Raw genomic sequence first — 21,259 nt, 5'->3', positions numbered from 1 at the left:
TAGACAATGGAAGCTCCTGGTGTGCTGGGATATTTAAGAAGTACTCCCCATAAGAGATGGAATTTCTATTCTGGCTTCAAATGCAGTGAGTATTTGGCAAATCAGATAACTACTCCCCATTTCCAAGGGATTCATTTGGATGCAAATTATACTGAGAAGCTGGATCTAGGAAAGGAAGCCAGACTAAAAGTTCTTAAGCCTTGGGCAAGAAGCTGTAGCACTCAAGGACACATGGTATTTTCTTCACTGCTTGACAACTGAAGGCCTGGGTGCCAAGAGAAAGGCAGAACTGAGAAGTGGAAAACTAATGAGAAGATTGTGACATAGACACAGAATATATTTTTAAAGTGCTTAAAATAAATAAAATAAAATATGGGAATGTCAAACTACTGGCCAGGGATGGAGAACACATAACAATGCTCATGGAGAACAGTAGGAGTGTCTCAAGATTGGAAAAGGTTAAAAAATGAAGACCTGATTTTCAAAAAGAAGAAAAATAAATGAAGTAGAGACTGTAAACCTTGAGCCCAGGAACTTGATTCCTTGTATAATGCAGGCTGGATAATCAAAGAAAAAGGAAGTAGTGACCACAAAGAGCTAAAATTGCTTCATTAAGAACAGGATTACTTTGAAAGGGTTACTAGACTTAACGAGATTGGAAGGTTGTAGATAAAATTTATCTCGATTTTCACAAAACATTTCACTAACTCTCTCAGGCAATTCTTGTGGATGAGATAGAGACTTGGGCTAGAGTAGATGAAAAAGCCTTTAAGTGGATTTAGAGCTGGCTGAATGGTCAGACCCAAAGAATAACCCTTAATGGTTTGATTTCGACTTGATAAGAAAGTCTCTATTGAACGGTGCATCTATTCTCCAAGTGTGCTATGTAAGATTTGGATAAAACCAAAGAGAGCAAGTTTATCGCATCTACCATGAAGTTGTCTAACACATAGAGTATTTGAATCAGGAGTCAAAATCAGATCAAATCAAAAAAGGTGAAACACAATAGAAATAAACGTAAAGTCAACTGCACAATATTAAGCAGACTTTTTATATGTAGGGCAATACCGTCAGTAGAGAGTGAGCCACAGAATCAGAAAGACTTGAGTTTAAAAAAAAATCCAGTCTCAAATATTTTCTAGATAAGTTACCATGGGCAAATTATTTTACTTCTGCTTACCTCAGCTTCCTCTACTGTAAAGTGGGGATAAATAATAGTACCTACCTTGCAGTGTTATTGTGACAATCAAATGAGATAATATGTGTAAAGCTTTAACATAGTGTGTAGCACACAGGTGTTTTGTAAATGGAAGCTATTATTATGAATGGAAATCTTTTTAAAAATTACAAAAACAAATGGAAGGAATTCTTAAATATAAACCCTAGTGTTTAAAGCTCTGTGAAATATATATATATGTATATATAATGTATACACACACATACAGACATATACACATATACCTATGCGTGTGGTTTTCCTTTTTCTTCTCCTAGCTCATAAAATTCTCAATTGGAAATGAAATAAAGGCTTAAAATTTTTTTTCACTCTGAGTCATGGGAAGAACTACATCAGGAGACAGATATTTGATGATCCCTTCCAAAGCCCACACACCATTTTAGAGGGAAATCATGGGGGATGGGAAATAAGATAATTTGAAGACCTGATCCACTAAACAGCTCACTCTTACCTCATCCCTTAACCCAAGAAGAAGAATTCTAGATTTGTCACTGCTCTTGGTGCTGTTTTTCTCTTTTAAATAGTCATCAATGTTTTATTTGGAACCAAGGAAAGACATAGCTAAAGCTCTTAATCTGACAAAGAGGCAGTGTGGGACATTAGAAAGAGACCTGAATTGGGCATCAAAGAATGTTCCAACCCTTGCTTCTGGTTCTAGCCTTTCTACTTTGTGACGAAATTATTTCATTTCTCTGAGTTTTCTTATCTGTAAAATGAGGAGGTTAGAATAGATAGCTACTGAGATTCCTTCCAGCTCTAAATCAACGATCCTTTTACAAAATAATTAGGAGGGAACAAGGGCAAATGGAAGGAGCAGTGACTCTGAATTCTGAGTGCCTAGGTTCAGATCTCTTCCAGTCCCACCCAGCCCCCTCCAGTGCTAACTCTGTTGTCCTAGAAACCAAGCTCATGTAATAAAAGGGGTGCTAGAGTTAGGGTGTGAGGCCCTAGCTTCGAATCTTGGGTCTACACTTGACTCTTCCCTTCCTGATAGCTACCATTTTAATTGTCTTCTGTCCTTTGTCCCTAAACTCCTCACAAAGGCCAAGCACAATGGGCGCCTCCACTGTCTCTCCTGTTCCTCTCTCCTTAAACCTTCGCCATTTGGTGTCCAGCATCATCGTTTCACCAAAACTGATCTCTCTAAAGTTCCTAATAATGTCTTAATTGCCAAGTCCAATGGCCTTTTCTTAGTCCTCATTCTCCTTGACCTCCTTTGACACTTGCTCACCCTCTCTTCCTTGATAACTCTCTTTTCTCTAGGTTTTGAGGACACTCCTCTCTCTTGGTTCTCCTTCTACCTATCTGGCTGCTTCTTCTCAGTCTTCTTTGCTGGATCCTCCTATAGATCATACCTTCTAATCATGCGTCTACCCCAGGACTCTGTCCTGTCCCCGCTTCTCTTCTCCTTCTATTACTACTTCACTTGGTGATCTCCTCAGCTCCCATAGATTTAATTACCATCTCTATGGTAATGATTCTCAAATTCACCTGTCCCTCCACAATCTCATTGATTCTCAATTCCTCATCACCAACCTTCTAACCCACCATGAGAGTTCCCTGAGCCTCAGCTTTGTAAGCATTTTGTACTAAATCCCTTGATGCTATCTACCCTATTCTAGTCTGTTTTTCTGCACTCTCCAAACCATAGGTAAGGGGAACTGTCCTTTTCCTCAGGGTATTTGGCATAAATGGAGACAATCCACTGACCAATGTATTGACAGATAGCTTGCCCCAGCTTATAAATGTCGTCTTGTTTGGAGATCTGCTTGAGTTGACCTTTTTGTCACATTTCACTAGAGAAACTCTATGAGAGAAAACAAATGGTTTCACTTTTCCTCATCTGCAAAATGTTGAGACTGGACGGAAATATCTCTCATATCCTTTTCATATCTAAATCCTATGACCCCATGATTCTATCCCAATAGCAATGTTAACATCAGTGCTCTTCTCTTAGAAGGGAAGTCAGAGCATGCTACTCAGAAACAAGAGAGAGGTCTTTAGATCAGCTGATGAACCGTATAGAACACAAGTGATGATGTGCATGGAAAACACCCCCAGGCATGTCTGGGACAAAATCCTTTTAGGAGAATTTTATCCTGCAAGCTGCCAGTAGAGGATGGAAGAGAACATATCTGATAAGAACTTTGCCAAGCCAGGAGATATCAGGATGGCAAAGCTTGGTGAACAGTAAGCAGATGCGTGTCTCATCAGCATGCCCTCCTCATGCCAACTTTGGTTGAATTTCTGGCATTTGCACACAGCATCTGTGGTTATTTTGATCCCGGAAACAGAGCTTTGAGATCAGTGGATGAGAGGCAGTATGGAAGGGGACAATATTGAATTGAAATCCTCAGCAGGCTGTCAACTTGTGGCAGACTGTGAGTGCAATAAAAACCTGCTGGTGTCTGATAACCCCTCCTTTTCTGGACCAATCACCACCTTGGCTCAGGAATAACACAAGCAATCAATGAGCACAAGAAAGTTGTACTCAGGTGCCAAAAGTTAAAGTGAGGACCAAGTGCAGTTCGAGACTTTGGACAAGGAGACAGGGAGGCAAAGTACTGCCTCAATGGAACCATCCTGTTCAGAAGGGAAATCTCATAGAAATAAGGTCACACCCCATGGTAGAAAGGTGAAAGGTGGGAGATAGGTGAATATGTCTTAGAACGTCATGGACAGTATTGCTGATGGAGCTGTAGATTGGTACAACCATTTAAAATTTCATTTATTTTTTTATTTTTTTTTACTTAGTAATATTTTTTCCAATTACATGTAAAGATAGTTTCCAATAATCATTTTTGTAAGATTTTCAGTTCCAATTCCCCCCTTACTCCACAAACAATCTGATATAGGTTATACACGTTGTTTAACCATTTGGGGAAGCAATTTGGAATTATGTAAATCAAGTAGCTAAAGTATCTCTGTACTTGGACCCAGGGATTCCCCTCTAGGGGTATCTCTCAAGGAGGCCATTGGTAAGAAGAAAGGCTCAATATCCATCAAAATATTTCTGACAATAATCATCATGATATCAAACAAGCTAGGAACAAAGTAGATGACTGTTGATTGAGGAATAACTCACTGAATTCTGATACTATAAGAAATGATGGATATGATGAACAGAAAACCATGGAAAAGCTTACCTGAGCCAATAGAAAGTGAATGCAGGCAAAGGCAGAAAAACAAAATGCATCATGACAATAATGGAAATGGAAAGAATTACTACCCAAAATAATCTAAACGAATATTTTGAAATAATAGCCATGACTTTGCCTTTCTTTGTGCTCTCTACCCCACTGATAGCAAATTCAGTTCCAAACGAGCCATTAAACACTACATAGATTTCTGCAAACTTCACATTCACTTAAAAAATCACATATTAACATTATCTGTGTTCTATTGTATTTTGTTTGTTTTGTTAAATACTTCCCAAATACATTTTAATCTGGTACCAGTCTCACTCAGAAATGCTGTGGGCCACAGTGGGCTATGTGTCTAACACCTCTGCTCTACACTTACTGCAGTGCCTGGCACACAGTAAGCATTTATTAAATCCTTGTTCACTGACTGTGCTCCCGCATTCCCCAAAATAGGAAGTTGTAATTATACCTGGAAATTGTCATGGGACACAAACCTGGAAGTGCTGCATTTCACTCTTCATGGCCACCCTTAACCACTACACCCTGGCTATCCCACAAAAAGGCACACGATCACTGCATCCTTTTCTTAACACAAGTTCCAATATTAGGCCCTTAACTTCAAAGCAAGAAGTAGATAAGAAAACAGGTCTCTGATATTACTATCAACTCATTGTCAATGAGATAGCACTTTACAAACTTTAATATGGTAGAGAAAATTAAATCATGGTGATATAAGTGTTTCTTTACTTATGAAGTCCATGTTAGCCACATTAACCCTATCAGCCCACGTGGTAAAAGTTGGCCATTTTTTTCTCAAGTCAGAATCCTGAGTTATGGAGTTCTTTATTTTCAGACACTAAAGAGCCACTGAACAAGTGAGCAGTAACGAGTCTAAATCAGGTCAAAAAAGCCTGGATCCCTCTGATTTCCAGTCAAATGTTCCTTCAAACAGAGTATGTGGCCAGGATATTCTTTGTTCTTTCCAACACTTGCTGTGTGGACAGATGTAGTTTTATGGGAACTGTGATGAGGAAATGACTTTTAAGAACTTTAACATCTGATTGAATGAGTTTCCACTGAAATTATCAATGTGGGCATTTGGTTAAAAACTTGTTCACAGTTTTATGAAACAAAATCTACCAAGTCAACAATTTCACAAAATTGTTGAATGTCAGAATAAGAAGGAGTTTTGATGGCCACCTAGTGTAATCCATACCTGAATAGGAAAGCCGCTATAGTGACAGGCAGTTGTGTAGGCTTTATTTGAAGTGGAAGTCATCACCTCCTAATGCAGCCCATTTCTACCTTTAAATTGGTCTCATCATTAGGAAGTTGTTTTTTTTTTCCCAAGCATCAACTCCAAATAAGTCTCTTTGTGACACTGTTCCTCATTCCATCTGCTAGGATTCAATCAGAGCAAGTAGCCCCTCTTCCACATGAGAGCTGTCCAGATACGTAAAGACAGTTTCCACATCCCACTTAAGTCTTCTGTTCTCTAGGACTTTTAATGAAACCTCTTGGTTCATGAGCTTGACATACCCCAAGCATTCTTCAAGGACTACTGAGTTACCCATATCATTAAAGCACAGAAAGGCAGTGGGAATTCTGTTCACATGTCTTCAGGTATCTACAGAGCACACAGACACAAAAATAAAGCATCCCATCATTGATTTGGTAAATATGTCTTTGGGAGTAGTCCTAAAGTAGATAAAGGCTCAAGAAGTGTTCAAAAGTGGGATGGGTTGCTTTGAGAAGGAGGGTCCCCTCCCTAAAGGTCTTCAAGCAGAGACTGAAAGACCACTTGTTGAGTATGTTCTAATGGAGATGCTTTCAGGGATAAATTAAACCTGGTGGCCACTGAAGTCCCTTCTAACTGCAAATTATATTCAACTCACAGAGGTTCATCAGTGTGCAAAGCATCACAGGAGAAATCCAAACCCAGGTCATCTGGATTCCAAGTTTAGCATTCTATCCATTGTGTATCAATGCTTTTAATACTTGCTTTGTGTTGAGCATAGTGCCTGGCACACAGTAGGCAATTCATAAATGTTTGTTGATCTTATCTGACATAGGACACATGCATTGCAGCAATGGAGCATCTCTGTTTCTGTCTGAACCGCAGAGAAATAAAGCTTGGCAACATATACAAGAGCCCTAACTTGGGAAATTCCAGCCAGCTTTGCTAAGGAACTCTCAGCATCCACTCTGTCTGGAAAGATGCAGGCCTTGATTTCTGAAACGGTGCAAACTGACTCAACTCCTGGTTTATGAGACACATTTAATCCCACTGAAGGACAGATGGTGGATCCTAAATATAAATCTGGTGGAAGTCTCTAAGAATCTAAATCGGAGATTATGTCTGTGTCCAGACAAGGGAAATGAATTGGCTTTGGATTAGTCAATGTTTCTCTTCCTATAAGATCTTTCAATTACCTACTAGGGTTGCAGCAAAATGATTCATCTGTGATTATGCAATAATATTCATAATATCAATGATATATTCCCATCAATACAAGGGGCTCCTGGCAAGGAACTTCCTCTACCAGGGAGGGTAGTGAGGTGGTGCATTGGACACAATGCTGCACATGGAGTCAGGAGACCCTGAGTTTGAATCTGTGCTTAGCCACTTCCTAGCTATGGGGCCAAATCACCACTGTCTGCCTCAGTTTCCTCACTGGTAAAATAGGGGTAATAATAGCCCCCACCTCCCAGAGTTGCGAGGATAAAATGAGATAATATTTCTAAAGTACTTGGTAAAATCTTAAAGTGCTACATAAATGTTAGCCGTTGCCATTCTTTTTTTGCCGCCAATATCAATCAGCACTTGATCTGCACATTATACTTCTAGTGAGCAGAAAGAGATATAAGCTTAAGTGACTGGTCCAAGATCACTCAACTCTCACGTATCAAAGGAAGGACCCAAGTCTGTGTTCTCCAGACTCCAAGGCTGGCTTTCTGCTTTGCCCCACTACCACCCAATAATGGTGAGGACAGGATTGATAATGATTGTCATATCTAATTGAAGCCCATCAAAAAAGATAAGTCAAGCAACAGTAGTAGCATACACATACACACAAAAACACACACATACATACATGTACACACAAACACACACATACATATACACATACACACAAACACATACATATATGTATACATACGTGCATATACACGTAAACATGCATACATACATATACACATACACACACGGCACTTCAAAGTTTGACAAATGCTTTACATACAACTTTCAAACGATATAGCAAATCTGTGATATGGTTGTTATTTTTATCCCAATTTTGCAAATGAGAAAACTGAGGCTAAGATATATTTACAAACAACTTTTAGATATCTGAGGTGGGATCCAAACCTGGATCATGAAACTAATCAACATGAATCAAGATGGCCCTGATGAGATTCTATTGTGCCATCCTAGGTAAAGTTTTGAAATACTTCTTTTATGATGTTTTCTGTGGCAGCCTGGATTCTCAAGGATCCTTCTCTTAAATATTTGCCTTTTGTTCTACAAAAGGTACTACTAGTCAAAAAACAAATATTCTTCAATATTAGAAAGCTTGGGATGTGATAAGATTCACCAGACACATTTGCTAGATGAATTATGGTATTTAAATCTGCTACTTGAAAAATGTATGAAATCTAAAACTGAAGAAATCCTTGATTTTCATTCAGAAACATCATCTGAAAGTTAAATTTCTAAGACTTTTCCCCCTGAAACAGTAACATGAAGAAATATTGTAAAACCATAACATTACAATTTTTGGGATGGATTTTGGAGTTTAGATGAGAAGACCATATTCTCCAAGTCCTCATAAAATGATCTGAAAGTTTAAGAAGTCATGTTTTCAACAGGAAAACTTAAGATGCAGCATTCTGTAGTGGAAAGAGAATTGGATTTGGCAGTAGGGGACCTGAATTCAATTCTGCTTCTGCCCCCTCCAACCAGTGTGACCTTGGGCAAGTCAATCCCCTTTTCTGGTCCTCAGTTTCCTTCTCTACCTGCCAAGATGCTTCCATGTCTGAACCTATGATTCTTTCATCCTTGTAGCCTACAATCCTGCATGCACAGAAAGTCCTTGAGAAGTTCTCCACAATTCAGTGAAGGAAGAATCAAAGAACATAACCTGATATATTTCTTCATTCCCACAACAGTAGCAAACGGTTGAGTATTACTTGCCAGCAGGGGATCTAAGTAGATTTTTCAAACATGATCTAGTAGAAAACAGCCTCTCTGAGTCAATCCAGACATTCCAAAGTCTTCCTTTGCTGCACCAATCTATAATCCCCCAAATATTTCCACTATGAGTCAATATAGCCAATACAAACCAATATATTCCTTTATTAAGCCAAGCTGAGATCGCCGAAACACTACCCCCCGCCTCCCCTACACACCCATGCATCAGTCAATCTAGACATTCCAAAAATATTCTTTAATGGGCCAAAATTACCAAGATATCCTATTACCTACCCCCAGATTCAGAACCCTTTTTGACAACACAGTAAGACTTTCAAGGCAACATTGTAGATATTGAACAAGATGAGGATGATACCAATAGATAGGATAAAGAAAGGGTCTGGACCTTCAATTTCACTGGTAGAAGACATTCTCACATTGGGCAGTTCCTTCTCCCAAGTCAAGCCATCAACGTCGCTACAATTTACAGTTTAAGAGAGTTGTTTCGAGCACCAAGACGTTAAGTCACTTGCCCAGGGTCACTGAGCAGTGCGTCAAAGGCAGGACCTGAACCTAGGCCTTCTTGATCCCAAATCCAGTTATCTAACCACCACATCATGTTCCCTCTCCAACAAAAAAAACAATGGGTGAATATACTCATGGCTTCGGTGGCAAGAATTCTCTCCATAACAGAAACATTAATTGGTATTTTAGACAAGATTTGGTTTTATCGGCTTCAACATTTTTTGTTTGCTTTAGATACATACCACCAAAGAAGCCCCAAAACAACTGAAGCCCGTAACGCATGCTTTCTCTGCCTTTCCTCTTATAAAAACACCTCCTGGCTCCAGTTTACATACATCACTACTCAAACCAAGGCTCTTTCACGTTATCATCCAGAAAATAGTTTCACTGTTAAGAAGCCACAGTGTAAAGTGACAAGAGACCCACACTCCCCAAAGCCCCATAACTGTTTCACGAAGAAGCAATAATTTAAATGAGGAAAGTGAAGCCCTTGGCATCCCTGCAGCAGGGCTAGGAAACAGCACTTGGCAAATTAAATTTTAATCTAGAAATTTAATTTGGAAGACACTTACCTCTCCTGGCTCACGGTAGTGATGGCAATGCTTGGAAGTGTCACCAAAGGTAGTGTGGTGGGTCTGGAAATGCAATCTCCATCAGGTGTTCGGGCTCTTTCGGACTGTCTCTGGGATAGTGGGGGTAACTGGAGGTTCCCAGAGCAGCATCTTCTTCCCCTCCACAGGTCGATTCCCAGGGTGTTACTGGAGGAACTGTAAGATTTACTTAGGTTGCATTCCAAGTAATCCTTAACATTCTGGACCAAAAAGAAAAGAAAAATGAAACAGTGAATTATGAATATAATGGATATTTCACTAAGCGAAATAAACAGAATCCAAAGATTAATCTCCACAGTGGCTATGACATGTAATTGGAAAGATCACAAAAATGAAATTCAACCCTGGGCAATGAAAAAAACCAGCAAATATCCCAGAGAAGATAGAGCTGAAGATACTTCCTCCATCATTCAGGGAGGCAGGGGACTAAATATTCTATATTCACAGCCATGAGAGAGGAAGAATCACCATGTCTTCTCTTGGAATTTCATTGGTTTTCTCATTATTCCATGTTGGACTTCCTTTCCAATTATACATCATCATCACTGTGGACACTGATCTTTGATTTCTGTTTATTTCATGCTGGTACTGTGAGTTCAAAGTCTCCCAGTTTCAATCTGATCTTCTGACTTTAGAATATGTCTGCAAACATAGGCGTGCAACTCTAATGTTTTTATACATAAATGCAAACAATATAAACATGATTCCCAAGAAAATTACAACCTTAGGCCTAAATCAAATATAGTTAATCTCCAGCAAATTTGCAAGCCCTGTCTGATCTCTCTCTGCATCCCTGTGTGCCTGTAGGAAATGTTCCACCACTCATCAGTTGGCACATATTCAGGGAATGAACATTCATTTTAATATTAGCCTCAGGAAAGTATAATACAGAATATAGATTTTTCTGTTGCTAATAATAATAATAAAATATCCATCAGTTAAAGTGTTCCAAATGAGAACTATTTGAGGATATTTAAGGATTATCTACCCTGTCTCTCCCCAGTACCACGATGACCTCTTCTTTAAGAACCAGTAACTGTGAGCGTTATCAGCAAAAAAAAATCTGGAAGTAAACCTCTTACCAAAAGAAAAAAGAAGAAAGGGAAAAGTTATAGAAGGACAGACATAAGTCTTAGCTTATCAACCCAAGTCAGCATCCAAGGTACCCCAAGCTGTGGAAAAGTAACATAGCTATACAATAGAGAATGTGAATCTAGCTGTCTGTCTTTTTTTCTTTTCGCTACTTTTTTTTTCACTACTTTTACTTTTTACTACTGTTATTTTGTGGGCATAGGAAGCTCATCCCAAGGGAACCCCCTCCCTCTATTCAGACCAGCAACTACGGTAAAACTTGGAGTCTTTGAGAGATACTTGGGGGGATGCTGAGAGGACAAGGAACTTGCCCAGGGTCATGCATCCAGTATATATAGAAGCAGGACTTGAATCCAGCTTTTCCCAACTCCAAGGGCAGTTGAATAGTTTCTGTCTTTCTTTTCTAAATCTCCTTCATTTAATTTAGAACATGCTGGGGTCTGGAATCCTTTCAATACCTCCAGTTTAAAGAGAAAGGGATCAGTCCTCCAGTCATTGCTGTGCTAGCCTGGCAGGCACTCGCACTTGACCACAGGCCAGTTGATTTTCCAACCTCATGAAGGTGACAAGGGGGATGATAAATAACAGAGGACCTGGCTTGGACCCCTTCTCAAGGCTGAAGCCATGTTAAATGGTGGTTTGTGTTAGTGGTCTACACTCAAGTGAATGAAGTATCTAGTTTCCTATAGTGTGATATATAGTCAGATAGAGAACTGATATCTCACACACATACATATAAACATACACATACACGTGTGTGTATATACATTCAAGAACATATGCATTATCTTATATAATGCTTACACTGCAGTGTGCATATGTATGCATATATATTCTCATGTATGTAAATGTGCGTATATACTATTTAAGTTCGTTATCTGACTGCCTATTTGTCCACTTTTCATTCCTTTGTTATCTCTTGTATTAGACTCCAGAAGGACAGTAAACTGGGCTCAGATCGGAATAAAATTGGTGAAGTAGACCAGATGGCTTTCAGGAAATTCCAAAGTTCTTCTAATGTTTCCAACTTTGGGGTGATGGTTATTTCTTTCTTATATTGGCAACCATTTGCAATGAGGAAGAGCTAGGATTTTTCCCTTTCTGTTTCCTCATTCTCTGCTCTGTCAGTTCAGTCCTTTGAAATTGGGACTAATAGTGAGATGGTATTTAATTTTCTCCTCAATCTTGGTCAGGATAGCTCCGAACCCACAACCCATAGAACAACTACAAAGAAGCAACCCATGGCGAATTCTGCACCCAGAGGCCACAGAACATTGGAGCGAGGGAGATTTCTGTTCCAGAGAGACCTGCAAACCTCTCGTAAAAGGTCCTTCGTGCTGCGGACTGGGCACCGGGACTGGGAGCTGAGTACAGCCCTGCCGTGGCCGCGGCACCGAGAGGAACAGATCCGAGCGGGCTTCAGGGACGGGATCTCCAGCGGCCGCACAAGTACCTCCACCCACAGGTGACGGGGGTCTGTGAGAGAGTCCCTTTGGTGGGTCGAGGGGGGAGTGGGGTGCCCCCATGGCTCGGGCCCCCTCGGGAGACAGAAGCTGAGGGGCAGCGGCAGACCAGGGCTCTCCAAGCAGGCAGGAGCCTGGATCCATTGTTGAAGGTCTGTGCATAAACTCCCTGAGGGAACTGAGCCTGAGAGGCAGCCCTGCCCTCACCTGAGCATCTGAATTTAATCTCACACTGAATAGCAGCCCTGCCCCCGCCCAAAGCCCTGAGGCTGGAAGCAGCATTTGAATCTCAGACCCCAAACACTGGCTGGGAGGATCAGGAGGTGAGGTGGGTGTGAGGAAAATATTCAGAGGTCAAGTCACTGGCTGGGAAAATGCCCAGAAAAGGGAAAAGAAATAAGACTATAGAAGGTTACTTTCTTGGTGAACAGGCATTTCCTCCCTTCCTTTCTGATGAGGAAGAGCAATGCTTACCATCAGGCAAAGACACAGAAATCAAGGCTTCTGTGTCCCAGCCCACTCAATGGGCACAGGCCATGGAAGAGCTCAAAAAGAATTTTGAAAATCAAGTTAGAGAGGTGGAGGAAAAGCTGGGAAGAGAAATGAGAGACATGAAGTCAAAGCATGAACAGCAAATCAGCTCCCTGCTAAAGGAGACCCAAAAAAATGTTGAAGAAAATAACACCTTGAAAACTAGCCTAACTCAATTGGCAAAAGAGGTTCAAAAAGCCAATGAGGAGAAGAATGCTTTCAAAAGCAGAATTAGCCAAATGGAAAAGGAGATACAAAAGCTCACTGAAGAAAATAGTTCTTTCAAAATTAGAATGGAACAGATGGAGGCTAATGACTTTATGAGAAACCAAGAAATCACAAAACAAAACCAAAAGAATGAAAAAATGGAAGATAATGTGAAATATCTCATTGGAAAAACAACTGACCTGGAAAATAGAGCCAGGAGAGACAATTTAAAAATTGTGGGCCTACCTGAAAGCCATGATCAGAAAAAGAGTCTAGACATCATCTTTCATGAAATTATCAATGAAAACTGCCCTGAGATTCTAGAACCAGAGGGCAAAATAAATATTCAAGGAATCCACAGAACACCGCCTGAAAGAGATCCAAAAAGAGAAACTCCTAGGAACATTGTGGCCAAATTCCAGAACTCCCAGGTGAAAGAGAAAATATTGCAAGCAGCTAGAAAGAAACAATTCAAGTATTGTGGAAATACAATCAGGATAACACAAGATCTAGCAGCTTCTACATTAAGGGATCGAAGGGCATGGAATAGGATATTCCAGAAGTCAAAGGAACTAGGACTAAAACCAAGAATCACCTACCCAGCAAAACTGAGTATAATACTTCAGGGGAAAAATTGGTCTTTCAATGAAATAGAGGATTTTCAAGCATTCTTGATGAAAAGACCAGAGCTGAAAAGAAAATTTGACTTCCAAACACAAGAATGAAGAGAACCATGAAAAGGTGAACAGCAAAGAGAAGTCATAAGGGACTTACTAAAGTTGAACTGTTTACATTCCTACATGGAAAGACAATATTTGTAACTCTTGAAACATTTCAGTATCTGGGTACTGGGTGGGATTACACACACACACATGCACACACGCACACACGCACACACACATAGAGACAGAGTGCACAGAGTGAATTGAAGAGGATGGGATCATATCTTAAAAAAAAATGAAATCAAGCAGTGAGAGAGAAAGATATTGGGAGGAGAAAGGGAGAATTGAATGGGGCAAATTATCTCTCATAAAAGAGGCAAGCAAAAGACTCATTAGTGGAGGGATAAAGAGGGGAGGTGAGAGAAAAACATGAAGTCTACTCTCATCACATTCCACTAAAGGAAAGAATAAAATGCCTACTCATTTTGGTATGAAAACCTATCTTACAATACAGGAAAGTGGAGGATAAGGGGATAAGCAGAGTGGGGGGGGGATGATAGAAGGGAGGGCATGGGGAGGAGAGTGCAATTTGAGGTCAACACTCATGGGGAGGGATAGGATCAAAAGAGAATAGAAGTAATGGGGGACAGGATAGGATGGAGGGAAATAGAGTTTGTCCTATACAACACAACTATTATGGAAGTCATTTGCAAAACTACACAGATTTGGCCTATATTGAATTGCTTGCCCTCCAAAGGGAAGGGGTGGAGAGGGAGGGAGCTAAAGAAGTTGGAACTCAAAGTGTTAGGATCAGCTGTAATGTTCTTACCACTAGGAAATAAGAAATACAGGTAAAGGGGTATAGAAAGCTATCTGGCCCTACAGGACAAAAGAGAAGACAGAGACAAGGGCAGAGAGGGATGATAGAAGAGAGAGCAGATTGGTCATAGGGGCAATTAGAATGCTTGGCGTTTGGGGGGGGAGGGGAGAAAAGGGGAAAAATTTGAAACCCAAAATTTTGTGAAAATGAATGTTAAAAGCTAAATAAAAAAAGAAAAAAAAGAAAAGAAAAAAAAATGCTAATAAGGTTGTGATCTTGAATGTCTGGAAGGATTGTGATGCCTTCAGAAGGAATAGGGAAACTAAGAAGAGAGAAGGGTTTAGGGGGAAAGGATAATGAATTCTGTTTGAGAACTGTTGTAACTTCTTGAAATAAGTGATGACACATTTCACATTTTATATTTGCCAATAGAACCTAGTACAGTCTCTGGACACAGTGGACATTCAGGTCATGCTTCTGACCAAATAAACTTAGGCATATATTCTTTACCTCAATAAAAAAAAAAAAAAAAAAAAAAAAAAAAATCTTGGTCAGATTCCACCCAAGTGGGGAAGCCCCCGGTGTTATGCTCAGGCTTGGGTAGGATTGTATAGATCAGTGGAGGGGGAGAGGGAACCTGCGGCCTCAAGGACCCATGTGGCCCTCTAGATCCTCAAGTGCAGCCCTTTGATTGAATGTGAACTTCACAGAACAAATCTCCTTAAAGGGAGATGTCCTGTAAAACTTGGACACAGTCAGAATGTCACACCCGAGGACCTAGAAGGTCACATGTGCCCTCAAGGCTACAGATCTCCCATCCCTGGTCCAGACTGCCCAAGTTAAGGGTGATCTGGAAGTAAAAATGATATAATCAGTCACACCCCCCAACTCCTTATTAGAATAGGTCTACCTCTCATTATAATATTCCTCTTTTTAATTATCAACCAACCAGAATTGATTGCTGCTTGTCAGGAACACCTACTTATTTTTTGGAGTGGGGAAGGCAAGGCAAGGGGTAAGGTTACATAGCTAATAAGCGTCAAGTGTCTGAGGTGGGGTTTGAACTCAGATCCTCCTGACTCCAGGGCCAGGGCTCTATTCACTCCGTCACCCAGCTGCCCCAATACCCACTTTTCCAAAGGCATATAAGCATCAAGAAGTCTCCAAGATTCATCTTTTGTTTAAGAGATATGACCAAACAATCATCCTTTTATTCATTACTCGATAGCCATAAAATGACTAATTACTCAGAAATTATGCTTCTTGACCTTTTTATACATCACATTTTCTCCCTGAAACAAAGATCTATCTTTGAAATATCAAGTCTTCTGATATTTCTTATATGTCTGTGAGACATGGAAAATTACAGTCTTCATAGAAGGAAAGCTGAGGACCACCAAAGGGCAATGGAAGTGCTCTTGAGCAGACAGCAATACACTATAAAAAAAATTGTACATGAAAAGTTGTACAAAAGATAGAATCAAATAGATGTGCCTAAGAAAAATCAGATGGACTGATGGGCACATAGCAAGAGAGAAGGATCCTCAAAGGAGAGTCCATCAGTGCTACTGGTCCCCTTACAACACAAGGGGAACAAAAGGAGTGTCCCCAGAACATCAGGTGACCTTCCCCCATCATGATGAACTGAGAAGAAATACTGGACATGAGTCACACAAGACGATGAGGCATAGATGAGTTTGAATCTGCAGCACTGGAGGCCACAAGCCCATTGCTAGATTGGATAATATTGGATGGGGTACAGAAAATACCAGGAAAGATCCAGTTTAATTCTGTCTTTATTAATGGCCAAGAAGGAAAGAGGGAACCAAACATTTATATACTATCTACTGTGTGCTAGGAACTTTGCTAAACCCCTTACAAATATCTTATTTGATCCTCACAACAATCCTGGGATATAGGTGCTATTAGTATCCCCATTGAGGAAACCGAGGCAAATGAGAGGTTAAATAACCTACCCAGGGTCACACAGCTAGTAAGTGTTTGAGATTGGTTTTGAACTCAGATCTTCCTTTCATTAGGTCCAGCACTTTCACCCCTATGGCCACCTAGCTGTCTAGAAGCCAAAAGGCTATGTGTGCTCTCTGTAGGTGAATACTGTACATTCCTATATTTACACAGCTTCAGACTTCATTGGGAAAATGAGGTAACATCCACCAAAAGCACTTATAAAATCCCAATCAGCACACTAGGAAGAAAGATACAATGCCTAGTTGCTTTGAAGTGACTTCATTCCATCATTCTATGTGGGCAGTATGCCCATTCCTGATAGTCTGAACACAGAGACTATGAGTCAGAGCCAAAGAGAAGCTTCCCAGTGCACTTTCTCTCTCTCTCTCTCTCTCTCTCTCTCTCTCTCTCTCTCTCTCTCTCTCTCTCTCTCTCTCTCTCTCTCTCTCTCTCTCTTTCTCTGTTTCCCCCTCTGTTTCTCTTTCTGTATTAATTGTCCTCCAGGCTAAAAAGGATTGGTCAAGATGCTGCTAATAAATGAACTGGGCTTGACTGGAAAAGCAGCCCCCAGGGCTTTGAAATGTGTGGAGGGAGAACAAAGTGTGAGTGCACAGTGACAGCTTGTGTTGAAGTCATGAGCAATATGGGTCACAGAGAAAGAATGATAGGGGACAAAATGAGACTAGAAGATAGTTTGAGAGGTTTTTGTCTGTGTGCACATTCAGGTGGAGATCCTCAGTAGGTTCATGGTTAGTTATCTCCCAATGCGGATGCCCAGAAGGTTGAAGCTGTCTCTAGGTCAAATCTGTACTAGGGGACATGGGGAGAATGGAGGAGTAATATGGGGAAGAGAGGCAGGAGCCCCTGGTATATACGTTCAGCCAGAGAAACTGAATGAGATTTGAATCTTGGTGCCCTTCCCACAGATCAACATCAGCTTTCTGAGTCCGTGATAAAATAGCCCTGACAGATTTTATATGTGAATAGTACAGTTTTAAGCTTCCAGTTGGTTTTATACAACAAGAAAAACCAATACCTAGAAACCCCCCAAGCCAGAGAGTCAGACTATAAATGATTCCATAAGAATACCTAAGGTGGCAGCCACCAGGGAAAGAATGATGCCTGGTTAGGGTAGAACAGGACAGCATCTTGTCTTTGTCAAAGAAAAATAAATGAGGGTATAAGAAATATATCACATGATCAATTCTCTTATCAATTTAAAATTCAGTATAATTATTAATATAGAAGACAAACTATAAATTTTCAATCTCTACCTTCCATTCAGAAGTTACTTAATTACTACAGTTAGGGCAAAAATAAAAAAAAATAATAAAATTGTACCTTTACTCAATACTTAACTGCTACACACTTCAAACACTAACTCGCTTATTCTTTTGTTGAGATTTTATGTACAGACTGGTCTCCATCCTCATCACATCTCTTGAATCGGAGCTCATCTCACTCTAGGGTGCCTTTCAAGGTAAATAAGAATGCGTCTTCCTTTGCCCTTATTATATGAAGGTTTAGTTTCCTGTCCTTCTTGCTCAAGAAACCATTTAATTTCTGCAAGACAATGTTAGCCTTCACCTACTCCAAAGACATCCCTACTCTTGATTGGAGTTTATTTGCCTCACGGCAATGTTTTCTCTTACAAAAATGGGGGTGGTATGTATGTAGTGTGGTGCATGTGTGTGTGCGTGGGAGAGAGAGAGAGAGAGACAGAGAGAGAGAGACAGAGAGACAGACAGACAGAGAGAGAGACAGACAGAGCAGACAGAGACAGACAGAGACAGACAGAGAGAGACAGAGAGACAGAGAGGCACACAGAGAGATACATATGTAATATATATATAATCTCTCTCTATAGTCCCTGATCCCTCCCTCCTGATGTTTGTCCCGCATTCTACATCATGGTCCCCTGGCTCAGCAGGTTTCCAGACTCATTTTTTTTTTCAACACATAGCACATGGGAAAGACAGTGGAGTAAAGGTCACTGAAGCAGAAGTTGGAAGAACCTCAGTGAAACCCTAGTTCTACCACATACTGACTGTATGACCTTGGGAAGGTAGAATGTTTCTGAGGTCTCAGTCTACTTATTTATTTGGGTTTTTTATTTTAAATTAAAATTTAAAAAAATGAAAAATTACTCTGCCAAAATGTCAAGGTAATTTGTAAAACCACTGAGTACCAAGTAAGGAATTCATCTCTTATTCATTGGGTCACTTTATCAGTGAACAGAAAGGTAAAGTTCAGAAGCCCAGGAGTTTCCCTTTTTTCTCATTCTAAACACAAGATCAGTATTCATAACAAAGGACTGAGAAAATCAAAACACATTTTTCAACTCTTTTCTCCTTTCCACTGGTAGGAATGAGATCTTCAGTTACATCAGAAATCATCCAATCAAACCCCCTCATTTTATAAATGAGAAAATTGAGGAGATAGTCTGAGCACAAGGTTACTCTGGGAGAATCAAGGAATGGTAAATTTACAATTGGAGGGAAACTCGGACGCATCTAGTCCCACATAAGGAAATGGAAGCTTAGAGATGACATGACATACATAGTGAGGTAGGAAGGAGCAGAGATGAAATTAGAAGTTAAATTCTCTGACTTCAAATCTACTCCTCCTTCCCCCCTGCACCACACAGAATCTAACAGAGCAGGCATTCTGGTGGTAGAGTGAAAAGTGTGCTTCATCCAGTGGTTTGGGAAAGAGGAAAGAAGGAAGGAAGCAAGGAAGCAAGGAAGGAAGGAAGGAAGGAAGAATGCAAGTATTTATTAAGTACCTACACTGGCATAGGACCACCTAGCATGGACAATATGCCTGCACCAAAGAAGGCACTGTGCTCCATGAGCAAACCCAGAATTGCAGTAGCTCAAAAGAAATGTGAAACATTCGAATTTAGAGATGTTCTCCATTTCAGATGTTCATGTGGACTATTTGTGCCCAACCTGTGGGAGAACCTTCCAAGCTTGTGCTGGTCTGATCAGCCACAGTCAGACACACTGTACCTTGACCCTGGCATCGTGGTATCATTTTGGTCCTCTTTGAGCATGGAGGACAACAACCACATAACCAACTATGTGTCAGATACTGTGCTAAGCACTTTACAAATATTATCCCACTGAGGTAAACACTAGAGGTGGATTTAGAGAACTTAGGTTCAAGTCTTATCTCTGATGCTTATGCATTATCTTTATTCACCCTGGGCCTCAGTTTACTCATCTGTAAGAAATGAAGGTGTTGAGCCAGATAACCTTTAAGTTCCCTTTTGGTCCTAGATCTAGGATTTCATGGAACATTGCACGTTTCCCCAAAGCGAGAATGTCTCCTTGGGTTTGTCTCTCCTATAGTTTCTGTACCACATGAACATAAGATAAAAATGGGAGAAAAAAACAACTCTGAATTCAGGGCCTTACCTCATCAGCAGTCACTGTCATAACACTCCTGCTTTTCTTCATTATAAATTGGAAACAGGCTCCTCCTGCGCTGCCTGTTATTCAGTCCAGCTCTTCTGGTGACTCTCAACACCTACAGGAAGAAAGGGAAGACCAAACTGACAGCTCAGTTGTGTGGGTTAAGCACAAGCATGAAGCTGGCTCATCTCCAGCTCACCTGACAAAGTCAGTGGTGCTGTCAGCACAGGATGAGAGCAAAAGTTCAAGGCCTACTTTGTAATTTCAGAACCCCCTTCCATGATGTCAAAAACCCCTCAGCCTCCTCAGTTGAAGGCAAGCTCTTTGAGGATTGTGACTGGTATGGTGACTCAGTGCCTAGGACAGCTTGGGAAGTGAACGGTACATTACACTGGCTTAGACTGCACTAACCTGAGTACAAATAAGACATAAAATAAGTCTCAAAAGACTGAAATAAGGACCATCTAATCGAGGAAAGGAAACACTGAGCTCACAAGCTCAGAGTGATTCATTGCATTAACAGGTATCCTGATCCTGTTTTGTTCAGTGGATAACAAGATGACCTTTCAGGAAGACTGGGTTTAAATCCTGCCCCCACATATATTGATGATGTGACCCTGAATAAGTCCCTTAACCTCACCCAGCCTCAAATTCCTCATCTGTAAAATGCCGATAAAAATTGCCCCTACCTCCCAGGGCTATTGTAAAATCAAGTGCGATAATATTTGTAAACCTCAAAGTATTACATAGATGCTTGCTATTTTTATAACTATTATAAGCTCCACAAATATCCATACAATGTCAGAAGAATTAGAAAAAGTGTCTCCAGCATCTTGGGTGGAAGCCCTCCCCACCCCCCATCCCTGTCCCACCATAGAGAATTTATGAGAGAACAAGAAAGAGAAAGTATTAGAGGTAGAATGAAGGGAATGGGGTCCTTGCCTATCAAACATAAGTTGCTTGAGGGCAGGGACTGTTTAAGGTTTGTCTTTGTGTTGCTAGCGCTTAGCACAGTGTCTGATATGTGTGGTTGTTCAGTCATTTAGTAACCCCATTTGGGGTTTTTTGGATGAGATACTCGAGTGGTTTGCCATTTCCTTCTCCAGCTTTTACAGATGAGGAAACTGAGATAAACAGGGGGAAGTGATTTGCCCAGAGTCACACAGCTAGTAAATATTGGAGTCTGGATTTGAACCCAGAAAGATGAGTTGTTTTCCTGACTCTGTGCTAGTTCTCTAAGCATTATGGCATCACCTAGTTGCGCTGATATATAGAAAGCTCTTAACAAATACTTGTTGATTGATTGATTCCCATTCTAATCCTATGATTCTATGAGTTGCTACCAGCACCACTGGAGAGAGTGCTCACGTCTGGGAGACAGCAGAGCCAACAGAT

General features: G+C 40.5%; 1 protein-coding gene across 1 annotated transcript in view; it reads right to left on the bottom strand.

Moving 5' to 3' along the window:
* Positions 1-21,259, bottom strand: part of PDE4B (phosphodiesterase 4B) — a 633,414-nt gene that overhangs the window by 495,521 nt on the left and 116,634 nt on the right. The window contains exons 3-4 of the mRNA XM_072649760.1: positions 19,868-19,979; positions 9,667-9,905 (exon numbers count right to left, since the gene is read on the bottom strand). Coding sequence (XP_072505861.1) covers positions 9,667-9,905; positions 19,868-19,909 — 281 coding nt within the window. The 5' untranslated portion in view covers positions 19,910-19,979. The remainder of the gene's footprint in view (positions 1-9,666; positions 9,906-19,867; positions 19,980-21,259) is intronic.

The sequence above is a fragment of the Notamacropus eugenii genome, chromosome 2 (genome assembly GCF_028372415.1).
Source record: "Notamacropus eugenii isolate mMacEug1 chromosome 2, mMacEug1.pri_v2, whole genome shotgun sequence".
Taxonomy (NCBI): domain Eukaryota; kingdom Metazoa; phylum Chordata; class Mammalia; order Diprotodontia; family Macropodidae; genus Notamacropus; species Notamacropus eugenii.
The sequence above is the reverse complement of the archived record's forward strand: the minus strand, read 5'-3'. Positions and strand labels throughout refer to the sequence as shown.